Genomic DNA, 15141 nt, shown 5'->3' with positions numbered 1-15141 from the left:
CGGTTCGATTTATGTTAACAAAAAATATTTAGAACAAATTATAATTTTTAAAGAAATCAATTTCAATCACATATGAGCAAACACAATCATCTAGTATATTAATATAAAAGTTTATTTCAAAATTATATATAGGTACAATAACATACAGGCACAATAAATGTACAATACTGGTTCATAACCATTTATGTTTACAATTGGGTAAATTATACAATATCATAAAAAAGAATAATAAATTTTCCGTAAGTATACTAAGCTTAAGGAAAAATATATAAAACCTTTAACAAATTTAAAAAAGAAAAGAGAAATAAAAAAAATGAAAGAAAAATAAATTATATAATAATACTACTGCAGCGGCTCAATCTGTGTCTAATTGCCACCCGTCGCCAAAAATTTTTCGATAGCATTAATAGTTATGTCTTCACGCCCCTTCTCCTTCCATTGATGCCCATTTATATATATTTAGGTTTTATTATGGCTGAAACTTGGCGTTACCCTTGTAACACTGGCGTGGTGGACACGCTTTTTCTTGGTGACTCGCCGGTGCGGGCCTCGCGCACCTTCCACTCAGTTTTATATTAAAAATATAACTATTAACTATACTTCAATAAAAATACTACTGTAGCGGCTCAATCTGTGTCTTATTGCCACCCGTCACCTCTCGTCGCCAAATTTTGTTTATTAATTAATGATTTTCTTGTCATTGATTTCTTACTTTGACGCCGAAAGTGCTGTTTAATATAGTTTTATTAAGCAAATATAAATTATAAAGTTTGAGCTGCAAAATCGAACGATTAACAGTCCATGTTGATCCAAAAAGGTTTTAGCAGAAAGGGTCGGCGTTCTTGTGGGGCGCCATAATATCAAATAAAGGAGAAATATTCACTTAAAATTATCAAACAATATTGTTAAAGAACATACTCTGATATTATTTGCCACGCTGATGTGCTGACCTAAGCGATTTGCTGTAAAGCAATAAAAACATGCATATATTATTTATATTTTTCTTCCAACTTCCTTCCTGGAGTCTTCCAACTCTGGTGAGGGTGGAGACACTCTCTTCATAGAAGAGGTTGTAGAGCTCCCGATTGTTTCGTATATGCCACTTGTTGCTCCATATATCCTGCGGAGCACTTTCCTCTCGAATATGTCAACCAGCCTTTCGTCAGCCCTGGTAAGTGTCCAACTCTCTGAACCTTATGTCAAAACTGGTCTGATCAGCGTTTTGTAGAGCAATATTTTTGTACGTAAGATAGTGTCCGCGATTTGATTTGTTTTATTAGGTTGAAATAGCATTAATTTCTGACACTACTCGTCTCTTGATCACCTTACTGAAATCATTTGTACTTGTTAACAGGGTTCCTAGTTATATGAAGTCACTGACACACTCAAAAGTGTACTCGTTTATTTCGAGATTTTCAGGATACTAGCTCCTCAAACTAGGCATAAACGAAAAGTATTTTGTTTTTGTTTCATTGATCTTCAATTTTCCTGGCTGATTGTTCAATGGCGTGTTAAAGACTTCTATTAGTGCCTGTTTTGATCTCGCCACTATATTTATGTTATCAGCGCAGGCAAAGATTCGTATCGATTTATTATACACACTCACTCACTTGACATTTGCCATTTCTCATTGCGAGTTTCACAAAGGAGATTAGTTTTTTGTTACACTCTACATTGTAATCTTTAAATTATTTCATACGTAAAAAATCGTCAATAAATTGTACAAGTGTTTGGTGAGGTTGAGCAGTTTTTGTAATTTGACGCTAATGGTTTTTTTTCATACAATAATTTTCTAATATGAATGTCGCTCATTGACGTGTTTCGCAGACTTGAAAATATATGTGTATTGCAGTAAGGAAAAAATATCCAACAAACATAATTAATCAGGTAAGAGACCATGATCTACGAACTGTTAAAAAAACCTATTAGTTTCTGTGATAATCCTTTCTTTTCATGTACCAACAAAATCCACCCAAATCTTGCTTTCAGGGCTGGTAGAATTTTATTTTTATACAGGTTCAAGAAAAAAATGCTCATTATTATTTTGTCAAGTATATAATTATAAAAGAACGTTTATAAAATTAATACAATTAGTCTTGAATATTTTTTAAATATTCATATATTAGCTCACACACAGTTTAAAACTATTATAATTAATAAATATATAAGTTCCACAATAAACTAACTGGAATATATTCACTTTGTGATTTTGTTTAAAACTACATATATCAAAATTTGGAAATAAAATATTTGTAAAAGAAATAATAAAAAAGATATTAAAATTATCTGCAACTTTGTGCCAAGTGTTTGCTTCTATAAAAGTAAATAAACCATAAAATTGACATTGAAAAAAACTTTCACAGCTTAATATTATATATTATATTATGTTATGGATTACAAACTACGAATAGTGTTGACTAAACTAATAATAAATAAATATTATCTGCAAAGTTGTGCCACATTTCAGGAGAAAATTTAGCTGTTCACATATAGCATTACTGTAAGGTATTTGGTGAGATACTTTGTTGCATTTCTTTTCGCTTCAAATTAAATATGTTACAGGTGTGTATATTATCTGCAAACTTGTGCTATTAGTATTCGTTTTTATAAATTTATAAAATTGACACATTCTTTGCCATTACTAATTAAACTTATACAATTAAGATATTAACCATAGCTTAATATTATAATGATTAGTATATATGGTATAGATTATAATCTATGTAATGGGTTTCACAAACTAATCTAATGTCAACTAAATATATTACGTAACTTAATTTTTAAAAGAAATAATAAGTAAATTGCAGATATAGATATTATCTGCAACTTTTAGCCATTGGCTTACAGCATTACTGCCAGGTATTTGGCGAGATACTTGGTTGAATTTCTTTTTACTTTCAAATGGAATAAGTTGCAGATGTTTTTATTATCTGCAAACTTGTGCCAATAGTATTCATCTTTATAGATTTATAAAATTGACACAGTATTCGACAGTAAATAAAACATACATAATTAAGATATTAGATACAGCTTAATATTATAATGATTAATGTATATGTTGTAATAAGTTTGGCAAACTATTCTGGTATTGACTAAATATATTAAGTAATTAATTTTTAAAAAAAAATGCAGATATAGATATCTGCAGCTTTTAGCAGTTCGCTTACAGTATTACTGCCAGGTATTTGGCGAAAAACTTTGTTAAATTTCTTTTCACTTTCAAATGAAATAAGTTACAGATGTTATTATTATCTGCAAACTTGTGCCAATAGTATTCATCTTTATAGATTTATAAAATTGACACAGTATTCGACAATAAATAAAACTTACATAATTAAAATATTAGTACAGGTTAATATTATAATGATTAATGTAGATGTTTTAAGAGTTTCGAAAACTATTCTATTGTTGACTAAATATATTAAGTAACTTAATTTTTAAAAGAAATAAGTAAATTTTAAAGTTAGATATTATCAGCAACTTTTAGCTGTTCGCTTACAGCATTAGTGCCATGTATTTGATAAGATCCTTTGAAGCATTTTGCATCGCTTCCAACTCGGTATCCCCCAATGCAATCATACATATGGGAGGTTGTGCATCCGGCACATTCAAACATTTAATTATGGTGGCTGTTTTCGAAGGTAAAGACGACCATGAAAAGCTTAAATTTAATGATCGTAGGATCGATTCACTTTTATCGATTGGATCGGGATTTCTTTCTATTAAGCGATGCGCTAAATCCAACAGCTGCTCTTTAGCTGCAAATTAATCATGTATGAGACAAAACAAAACGATTAAAATATATTGAATATATATAATAATATACTTACTCAAACTTCTACTGAATAATAGATGATAGTCAGATATCAGTGTTTTCTCTTTATTTACCGGAATAAACTTCATCTTATTGTACTTCTCTATGGCAAGCTTTGACATCTTATCAACTAGTTCCTGGTAATCCTATTTTAATAATATGCATATAGCATTAGGTTATTTAAATAAATCAGGTTACTCAAATTTATAATATTGAGAATTTATATTTGAATACACGAGAATCTGAACAATATACTACTATATAACAAATTCACTATAGTCTATTTATTTTCAAGAGTCAGCCGCAATCACGTCGTTTAACGCGTAATCATAACATGCTCTTAAATTTCTGCCCTGTGATTGGTTGTTCGCCTTAAGATCTGATTATTAAAATTATTCGAAATCTTTCTTACGTTGAGTATAAAAGTACTGTAAACCGTGTTTGAAACAGACAGAAGTGGCTAAATATTTAAATGATTACGAAGAATGAATGTTGTTATCGCCTTTTTATAGTCTTTGTAATAATAATTTTGGATTTGTGTCCTTGTAGTTTGTGCATCTGGACTACTATGAGCATGTTCGATTTTTTAATTATATTAGCATTTAGCCACTTCAAATAATCATTATAATTAAACAGTGAGTTTTCGAATTCTTAGAAGTATTCAAATAGCACAATACCATACGCATTTATTGACAAAAATAAAATGTAGGTTTTCTTTGTTACATACCTGGGCAGGAGGATTCCTTGTTGTGTTTATATAACCGAAAATATCCTTTAAAACTTCGGCGGCTGCTATTTGCTTAGCCTCTTTTTTGGTAGACGCTGTACCAATTTTTTCAGTAAACGGTACATGACATTTATAAGTGAACTGTCTCCGGTGAGACGGTCCCGATTCACACACAAATTCGTACACTGGAGGAGTTATAGCATTAGTAATGCATATTTCCTGTAAATTAAATATAAACATTATAAAAAGAAACTTTTAAAAAATCTTCCGTTGTAATCTGACAGGCGTAAGCGATAATATCAAAACTGGATCATAGCGATAATATCAAAACTTTTTCATACTAGAATTATATTAGGTAATCCAGAAATGAATGTGATTTTTTAAATTATACAAAAAAATAATACTTTTAAATGTTTATTTTTATGATTTAAAATAAATTTACTTTTAAATATATAATCTTCTCCCTCTTCTTGATAATTTTTTAATTTCATTAACATAAAATGTTGTAGGCTTTGATGTATTGATTTTTTCACATTTTCTGCATTTTATTTTTTTTTCGTCTATGAAGTTTTGCATTTATCAAAATAAATGGCAGTCGAAAAGAGCAAGGTCTGGAGAATAAAGTGGATGAGATTAAACCCCTACACAAAAGTTAAACAGAACAATGATAAGCATTGTTAGACATGGAATTAAATACAATACATAATATTTTGGTACAAAAATAACATAATCTTATGGATAATATTGAAAGTATAGAGAGCAGCAGAACCGATTAAGCAGTTTTGAAGAGTTATAAAAAGGTAATGGCGGAATATAGAGAAAGTGTTTTTATTTTCGAAATTGGCAGTACATACCATTTATAATCATTAAGTTTTGAAAATAATGTCCTCAAGATGGCGACCGTTAGCAGCAACACACTGTTGGGAGTTTCGTACAGCTCGTTGACGCATATTGCAGGGTTTAGCGTTGACTTTTTCAATAATCTGCTCCCTTAGCTCTGATAAGGTGTGAGGGCAACGTTTAAAGACATTTTCTTTCAGATATCCCCAAAGAAAGAAATCACAAATGCTCAAATCTGGTGACTATGCAGTTCAAGCCACATCACCCCTTAGAGAGACCAGACATCCTGAAATTTTTTTACATTTATCTCAAAACATTGAGTGAATTTCGGACTATGTGAGGTGTAGTCCTATCCTGTTGGAACCACAAGTCTTTCTATTCAAAGAAGTACACCAAATTGTGATATGGCACACCGCACTGTTAGTTTAGGAGAATGTAACGAATGTATGAATAATTCGGGGGTTATTTGCAGCCTAGTAGTGGAAATTTTACTTGTTCATAGCTCCACTGAGGTGAAAATGTGCCTCGGTCACAGATTGGTTGTTTTCAAAATACATAAATAGGACCGGAGCATCGATGTGCTCCGGTCCAAACCATACTGGCTACTGTCACCGACGGAACAGAGGGAGACCACATGCATCTGCCTCCCCCCACCACCGCCAGAGCATTGGCTCCTCCTAAGAGCTTAGTCGGTTCTGTTGCACCCTGTATGTATGTAATAAAATATAAATTAGTTTTGATATTGTCACTAAGACGGGTTAAAAGACGTAATTGGAGATGGATATTGGATACTGAACGTTTAAATAAATGATATCCAATAAAAACATGCCCTAATGAATAAGCATATGTTTAAAAAATATGCAAGTCCGGATCAAAATAATCCTGGTTTATGTTAATTCCAATTACATTTCATTTGGAGCATGGAGCCGAGCAATTAAAAAGGTCCAGGTCTTACAGTAACACATATACAAAAACTACCTGGAGTTTTCCAACGTTATTCTCAAACGAATTTGCTGTCGCATTCTCTAACAAATCGTCAGTCTTCTTCTCTGGGGGCGGCTTGTATTTTCCAGCGGATTCTAGCTGTACCAACATCAGACGGGCAGCTAATTGTTTTGCTTCTTTCTTTGCCTTGGCTTTGCCGATAGCGAACTCATTAGCAACATGAACAGAACATTCAAAATCTCCAAGTTCTTCTCTTTCAAAATAAGTGTAAACTGGAGTTAGATTTTGCTTTACAGTGTACTCTTGCAACAACATGATTGGCGTTTTCGCAGACATCTAGATTGGTAATAAAATAAAAAGTTGAATAACACAGCACAAGATTTTTGTCACATGATGTAGAATTACACACTGATTTAAAATAATTAATTAAATTCTTATTAGATCGAATTATTTTTTTAAATTGTAGGCGAAATTCATTAATAAAAGAAGCATTATTAAATAGATATAACAAATTGATCAATTTTTATACAGTAATGGTTTGCTTTGTGTATAGTATTTTTCATTTTGAATGACTTATAATTTTACTAATTAATTTTTTTTATTTTTTTTCATTCTTATCTGAAATAGCATATTGAGACTCGTTGTTAAATATTTTCTATTATGAAATCATTTTATGGGCACACTGAGTTGCAGTAAATGCATTGCTGAATCTTAAGGCTGATTTACACGATGATAGTCGAGGTTGCGTCACTGGATGCCAGCGACTAGCACCATGTAAACGCTTAACGCTAGTCACTTGAGAAGCCAATGCGCCACTGGCACGCCAGCAGCTGGCAGCGCAAGCAGAACAAATATTTTCGCCAGCTCCCTCTTCCACCACAGTACCGTACTGGCGCAAGGTGAGTAGCGCTTTTTCGCAACAATAATTCTTTCAGTTGCTCGCACTGTGTAAATGGTAAAGCACCAGTGGATTAGAATGCCAGTCAACTTCCAACTGGCAGCGTGTAAATCAGCCTTAAATCAGTTATTAAAGAAACGCTGATCCATCTATCTATATCTCCGGAAAATGTATATGATATAAGTGCATATTTTATCTTTTATTAAAAGCAGCTGGTAGTATTTTTTTATTATTAATGTACGTTATAATTTCATATTTATGAAATAGTAACTGTTTGTCCCTTACAGTCTTGAGGTATCGCAGCTGGTAAGAGTTCAAGCACTAGACGCTCAACTTTTTGTATTCAATTTTTATTTTAAACTCCCTTATAATAAGAAAGGGGAAAGCACTCATTATCTTATCATCCAGGCTGGTTTTTTTTTTACTAACAAATCAGACTCTTCATAAACATTTGGAATGTATAAATCGAAAATATTGTATTTTAGATTTCGCGCTTCTCCTTTTTAACTTTTTAAGTAAAAAAATGTATTTATAATAGTGTATAATACCAATGTAAATTGCTAATATAATTGTAAAATATTTTTAAAACATTTTTGTGGGTGCAATATTCACCAAGCCAATTAAAAAGGTTAAACATTGAAATATTTTACTTCTCCATATTATTATTTATATTAAAAAACTGGTAAGTATTATTGATGAAAAAAATACTTGTAACACGTCTTCTTATAGCTAGAAATCCAAATTAATCAAAACATCTTTAATTATTCAAACTAATACAAGTTTCTATTTTAAAATTAAGGTATTTTATTATTAAGGAATCAAATTAAAAACATTTTCTTTATTTCATTTGAGTTTATTTATAAAAATATACTATTGGTTGTGATTATGATAAATTTTGAAACATTTTAAGCCATTGCATATTTACTAATTGTTATTATTCTAGATCTGCAAATAATATATCACTCATTGCCGCCTTATTATTAAAAATTAGAGATTAAATTAAATTATTTGACTAATTCTAATGAACAAAGTACATTATTTTCCGTTAATGGTTAAAAAATATAAACTATATTTAATTAAAATTGTATTTTTTTGTTCCAAAGATAATCAAAGAATATTACTTTCTTTGAAACAGAATAATATGTAAATTTTATCACAAATATAAATTTTGATATCTTATAAAAACATCGAAATCTCACCAAAATCGATGTAATAATAAGCAATATAAATTCGTTGAAATAAATCTATATGAATTTCGGATCATAAACAATATCTAAAAAAAGTCGAAACCAAACCAAACTATGAAAATGTTAGCACTACATTAAAAAAAATACTAATCCAACACAATGAAGCTAAAAAAATACTTAAGGTGCACGAGTGTCATTCGTTTTAACACTTTCGTGGACATTTAACATTTTTCGGCTGTTAAAAGGGACACGTCTGCATATGAAAACCTCTGAATATACATAAATAATAATTAAATTTAGGCCAAGATATAATATACAATGAAAATAATTAGGTATTTAAAAAAATTTTTTTTTTACAAATTTTAGCTATATTAGTTTCCTAGGGTATTTCTATACGTTTTTTAAGTGTCCGCGAAAATGTTAAGCTGAGAGTTAATTTATATCTTAAAATAAGACAACTAACCCCTATGCGTCACATTGGCCGAAAACAAAAATAACACAATAAAATTAAAAAACATAATGCAATAAATTTGAAAAATATTATAAAATATAAAAATTAAACGATATGAATTGGACTGGCGTATCAAAAACTAGATGACTACTGCCATATACAAGCTGGCAAGTACAGATATCCCGCTCGAAACCGGCATAAAAAGTTGCATTGAACTTGTTGCTGGAGGATGTTCCGGAACCATAAGCTGAAAATTCTCAAGAATACAACCATAGTTCTCAGAAATGCTCAGCAATGAATAAATTTCTATAATAACATAATTATAACACAAAACTCCAAATAATGAGGCGCTAGGATATAGGAAAGGATAATAACCAAACATCCTAATCTACAGGTATCTCAGTTTTTCTGTAGTTTCAGAATATTTGCCTCGCCTTTTGAACAAGTCATCTATACTATAAAAAGTGTCTCGAGTTTCTAATGACCATGTATGTCTATGTCGTTTATGAGTAAAAAAAAAAACAACAATGTTCCCAGATTGAAATCCTATGAAACTCCAGAATGGATGAAATACTCCTTTTAACAAGTAGCCACTATAACACTACAACTGTCTGCGATCCTTTAAATAGCTTTCGATTGATCAAATTATCAGAAAATATGAGAAAATCAAGGTACAGCAAAAATAATAACATGTGATTTAATGCAGTTATTTATTATGCAGAACATTTTGACGAAGAAAGGGATTTTATATTGGGGAACTGCAATCGACATTATGTAAATATGGAGCTGTAAGTGAAAAAGTAAGTATTCAATAACAACATTATACAAAATTATTAATACGGCGAATGAAAAGATGCGAGCGATGTTGCATTTTTTTGACTCTCCATACACATGTGAATGTTGAATATTAATTTTTACATATGAAACAGATTTTTTCTTCATTGCAGCACAGGTTAATAGTCAAGAATTTAAAAATATATTATAGTATACTACACAAACGTATAAAGTGGAAGAATACAAGTTAGTAAATACACATTTTTAAATGCATAACTAAACAATATTTTTTGTGTATCATCGCCTTTCGCACATTGCAATATTATATTGAAATTAATTATATTACCAGGTCTAGATGAACGAAGTATTGTATAATACTAGCACCTAGATATAAACGCCGATGCACCGGCGTATTCGAACCTTACTGATCAGTTAACCCCGTTGTATTCATGACCTTTGCCGATAACTAAGGATAAATTACAAGATTTAAAAAGTATGTCGCAATACCTTCCAATGAAATATAGGAATTATTATGATAACAAACAATACTTTTTACATTGTAATTGTGTAAGTATGTGTAACCAAAGACTAAATGGAAAAGAAATTAGGAAATGACGCTCTCTGGTGACTGGCAATTTAGAAAATAAGGATGAAAAAATAAAATCGTAAATATTTATTTTTCGTATGGTAGAAACAGATAAAAGCGCAAAACGCTTTATTTTTGGTGGGTAGATTCTACAGAACCCATTGTGAACATAATATTTGTGATTTCAAAACTATTGTGAAAAAAATTTATAAAATAATAACTTCGTATTCTTTTTATGACCGCAAGGTTTGCACAGTAAAATAGTGGAAAAATTATATATGTATTGAAAAGACGAGTTTGATTTCAAGTACTTTGCAACGACGCCCATAACAATATAACCATAGGTGGTAGCAATCAAAGTATTTTATGTTGCTGAGATAAACTATAAAGCCAAATAATTTTAAATACCATATATCATACAACCGCATAAAAAAATAGCTCCCGTACTAACCACATGGCCAAATTTGTATGAACATGGGAGCCATATTGGTATAGTACAACTATGCGTGTATATGTATACAGGACGCTTAAATGCAAACTGTTTGGCAAAGTACATCTGCCAATCGATAAAAAGGTACCGACCCTTTTCTTTGTGTGAAACGATACAAGTAGTAGCTGTTTATATGCGAAGTTTTGGAGCACTGTACTACATAAATTACATGCAAGAATGAATTTGACATTGTTTAATACTTTTTAATACGAACAATACATAAAAATAAAGTGGAGTAGATCGATTATTCTAGTCATGATAATGCGCATGCTCATAGTACACATCCAGTCTGATGAAATAGTACATTATATGGTTTCAACCAATTATACATCTTATTTTTTAAAAATATGGGACAATACCAATAAAGCATGTTTAATATTTATCGAATAAAATAAAAGGTAACGTTTTTAACACGTACTTTCAGAGCTTCTGGTGCCTCGACAAAAGACATCGTAACCGGACCCAGACGGCGTCAATGTGTTGCCAGTTGTCATAAATTAGCTTAAGCCAGCCGTAAACTTTGCCAAACAATTTTACCGTATGCGATTAAAATTATTAAAAAATAATAAAAAATGCCATTTTTACCGTTTATTAAATTAAATATACACCAGCACCAGCGCCAATGTGTTTTTCTCAACCCCTCTCTTTTCTCGTTCTCTCGTTCTCTGTGAGGGCAGAGAACGGTACTAACTCTTTTGAAACTCATAAATAAAATTCATTTTTTTTAATCAAAATCATAAAGTAGTAGGGGTAATGGGTTGAAATCAATCAAACAACTAGCACCCCGGCACTGTTTAATTTAGCACAACACCTACCTCCTTATATTTTCAGAATCCGGTACAAAGTCATTGCTCCCCTTTTAAATAGTAACATATTTTTAATTCACCCACCATTTTATTCCAAACGTTAAATATTTGTACAATCATCGATAATAAATAAATAAAAAATAAATAAATAAAACTACTACCATATTTTATATTTACACAAAATTGGGTTTTAGTTCACTGATGCAAAAATAATTATTTGAATTAAATCAGAAACAACAATTTATTGAAAAAAACTTTTTCATAATTATCCTGTGCAAAGCATTATTTTAATAATATATTTTGGTAAATATATTTTTTTGTTGAGTGAAGCAGTAATTATGCCACAAATGACAATTTTCAAAAATCGTACCTCATCAGGCAATGGCTCATGGTCGTTTTATTTAATAAAAATATTATCAATAATTATAAAAATAATATATTTAAAATTTAAAAAAATATATTACTATAGAATAAAAATTAATTATAGTTGATATTTATTTATGTAATATCTAAAGTTAAATTTAAAATAATGATTCTAGACAAGATATAGTATTAGTAGAAATTTCTTAACCATTTTTGTATGCAATAATTTATTAAAAAAAAAACAATATTTTTGTGTATATGTATATTAAGACATTTATTAAAAATAAGACATTTACTTAAATGTTATTTTGGATTTTTTATGAATGTATTTCACTGAACATCGAGATATTTACCACATAGAACAGATAATGATTTATACGTAAAATTACACGCTGATTTCAGCTGTCATTAGTTTTTCGTAATAAGGTATAGCTTTTTAAACGACAATGATTATATTAATTTTATCAAATTTCATTTTCAATTATTTTGTTTATGATCAATATGATACACAGTGCATAATCAAGTAAAATATATATTTTTTAAATAAATACGAAAAAATGCCTAAGGCGGCTCCCATATCCGTAAATAATGCCACAGTTTTTTGCAAATTGTTTACACCCCCCTCCCCACCTTTTTGTTACAAGATTTTTTGAGCCTGATATCTGTTAACTTTCACACTGTCACAAGTTCGCTCACCCCCCTACCTTAAAAATATTACATAATTTATGGAAGCCACCTAATATTATTTATCGACATAATCACACTGTTTTTGTCTATCATGTATGGTTTTTATATAATCGAGTACTGTAATGTAATTAAATAATTTATATCAAACTACAAATGTTAAAAGTAAGCAAATAAGATATATTGATATATATATATATATATATAAACACATATACATATATATACATTTATTAGAATATATATATATATGTATATATTTAGAGAAAAACAATAAATTGTTGTAAAATACTGTACATTTTTTCGTATTACCTTACGATTCATTAGAGAAATGTATATTTTTTAAAATTTTAAAATCTATTAATACAATCATGAGCGCAAAACTTTAATTAATTATATATGCATTATGTAGCATACTAAACCATAATGTATCATAAAAATGTAATTAATTAAAATATTTTTAAATACAAGTGTCGAAAAAATATTTCCATTCTTTTGATTACAAATATTCCCATAGATATTTATAGAACCTTATAGTGAACTATTACTTGAAATCAGTACATAAGTTTATCCTAACATAACTTAATCTAGCAAACGAACATGGTTATAAGGATCGAAAAACAGTGACGTTACAGATTTACTGAATAGTAATGAATAATATATTTCACGAGTCTCAAATTTTATTTTGGAACAGTGAGTCCGCCACACCAAAACAATCTCGGCGCACACTTAATTATCGGATTATATTTTGAGAGCATTTTACATCATTGCATGTAAAGTACGTTTATGGCGTGTCAGATGAGATTTTTTAATGAAACCCTTACCACATCTTTCACAATAGAATTTTTCTTCAATGTGGCTTAATTTGTGAGTTTTCAGAGTAATACCTTGCGAAAACTGCTCGCCGCATAACGTACACGCGTATGGCATGTTTCTAGTATGAACTCTAAGATGCTCAGTCAGTTTGATTTGACGACTGAAGCGCATTCCACATTCGGTGCACAAGAACGGCTTTTTATCCAAATGCAACTTATTGTGCTCCTTCAAGTAGTATCTGCTTTCGAACGTTTTGTTGCAGCTCTTACACGAGAACGTCTTAGCAACATCGTGTATACGCATATGAATCTTCAAATACTTCTCTGTTGTAAATCCACCTTTGCAAACAGTACAAAAGGCTATTTTTGGATTCTTCGGTTTGACTGAATTCTTGCGGCGTACGCGTTGTTTACTTCGGTTGCATTTTCGTCTTGCTTTTCTTAAGCTTTCTTCGTAATCCGATCCATCGTCGTAATCAAAGTCATCATAATCTTCGCTTTGATCGTTATCGTCGTCTTGGTCGTTTTCGTCGCTTAGATCGTTCTCGTCGATAGTGGCAATTTGCTGTTCCACTTCTTCTGGTATTGTATCAGGCCGTTCGGCTACTTCTACTAATTCCGAATTCATTTCAGCATAGATTTCTGATTGTGAATTATGGTACCCTAGTGAATGGTTCAGGTTTTTGTGCTTCTCAAAGTGTTCATATGTATTAAATCTTAAGTCGCAAGCTGTGCAGTAGTACAGCTTTCTCTTGAGATGAGACAGCATGTTCAGTTTTTGTATGATCCTATGGTGGAATATACCCTGCAGATGTCTCTCTAAACGTCTATCTGCGAATCAGTGCTAGGACTATTACATCAGCATTGGAAATACTATTGACGGTGTGTACAATGAAAGTATGTTTGATATGGCAATGTATCATCTTATATCAGCATACTCGATACCAACATCTAATCGATACGTGGGTTTTCAGAGGTAAACAGGAGCAGAATCTCACGTTCGTCGCGCATATGGCAGCTACTCATCCTGCCCGTCTGGAATTCAGCATCGCAACGTCCGCCAAACGCTCATTGATATTGGACGCATCGTAAGGAATTGCGCTTAGCCCACGCGGATTACAAGCCTCCGAGCGTAACTGGATATACACGAAATCTCGTTAGGAAGGTGATTATTGGTGTCGTTTTATCGTATTATTTGTTACGCCGCTTTCCATTTTGAAGCATAGACGTCTAGCTGACACTTGGTTGGGGGGTCGGGATTTAGGTCTAAATTTTATATCGGCCATAAATAGACAAAGGAAATGTATTGATTTATGTATTGTGCAATAATTTTATAAGGTATTGCTCAATAAATTATATTGCTCCTAATATGATGTCATGAATAATCTTAATCATATTATTATAATATCTAATTGATATATTTAGTTTAGGTTTATTTAAACAATAACTAATTTTAATTTTATATTTATTTTATTTTTAATTTTATTATAAATAGACGTTTTACATTTTAAAAAATGCTTCATAGCTAACTAAAATCATTACATTATAGGTTGCTTCCTAAAATAGTTTTTACATTGCTATTTTATTACGATTTGTTTAAACTAAACTGGTGTATCTACTTAAAATAAATAATTTTACAGTAGCTATATTCAATTTAATTCACTCTCCGGATAGGGTTGAATTTAACAACAACAAATCAAGAAAAAGAAAACTTTTTGTAATTATAAAAGTTTTTAAAATAACAACAATTATTATCAAGTT

General features: G+C 30.5%; 1 protein-coding gene across 1 annotated transcript; it reads right to left on the bottom strand.

The window, feature by feature from the left end:
* Nucleotides 1-2042: 2042 nt before the first annotated feature.
* On the bottom strand, nucleotides 2043-11194 carry LOC148234308 (interferon-inducible double-stranded RNA-dependent protein kinase activator A homolog). Its single transcript, XM_088188019.1, has 5 exons — nucleotides 11131-11194; nucleotides 6360-6662; nucleotides 4542-4760; nucleotides 3831-3960; nucleotides 2043-3758 (listed from the first exon to the last, which is right to left on the bottom strand). Exons 1-5 carry the CDS (start codon nucleotides 11161-11163, stop codon nucleotides 3496-3498), a joined length of 948 nt encoding a protein of 315 aa, XP_088044145.1. The 5' UTR covers nucleotides 11164-11194; the 3' UTR covers nucleotides 2043-3495.
* Between the last annotated feature and the right edge of the window lie 3947 nt (nucleotides 11195-15141).

Source organism: Plectrocnemia conspersa, unplaced genomic scaffold (assembly GCF_051122295.1).
Source record: "Plectrocnemia conspersa isolate PC_06_02 unplaced genomic scaffold, ASM5112229v1 ptg000006l, whole genome shotgun sequence".
NCBI lineage: Eukaryota > Metazoa > Arthropoda > Insecta > Trichoptera > Polycentropodidae > Plectrocnemia > Plectrocnemia conspersa.
This window is presented reverse-complemented; position numbering and strand designations above follow the sequence as displayed.

Bases quoted from the DNA above. Each gene is read 5' to 3' on its own strand.
- LOC148234308 (XM_088188019.1), bottom strand. From the start codon at position 11,163: ATGTCTTTTGTCGAGGCACCAGAAGCTCTGAAA. The intron at 4,761-6,359 runs GTAGTTTTTGTA...TTTAATTTACAG, and splicing joins ATAACGTTGGAAAACTCCAG to GAAATATGCATTACTAATGC. The intron at 3,961-4,541 runs GTATGTAACAAA...TTATTAAAATAG, and splicing joins CAAGGAATCCTCCTGCCCAG to GATTACCAGGAACTAGTTGA.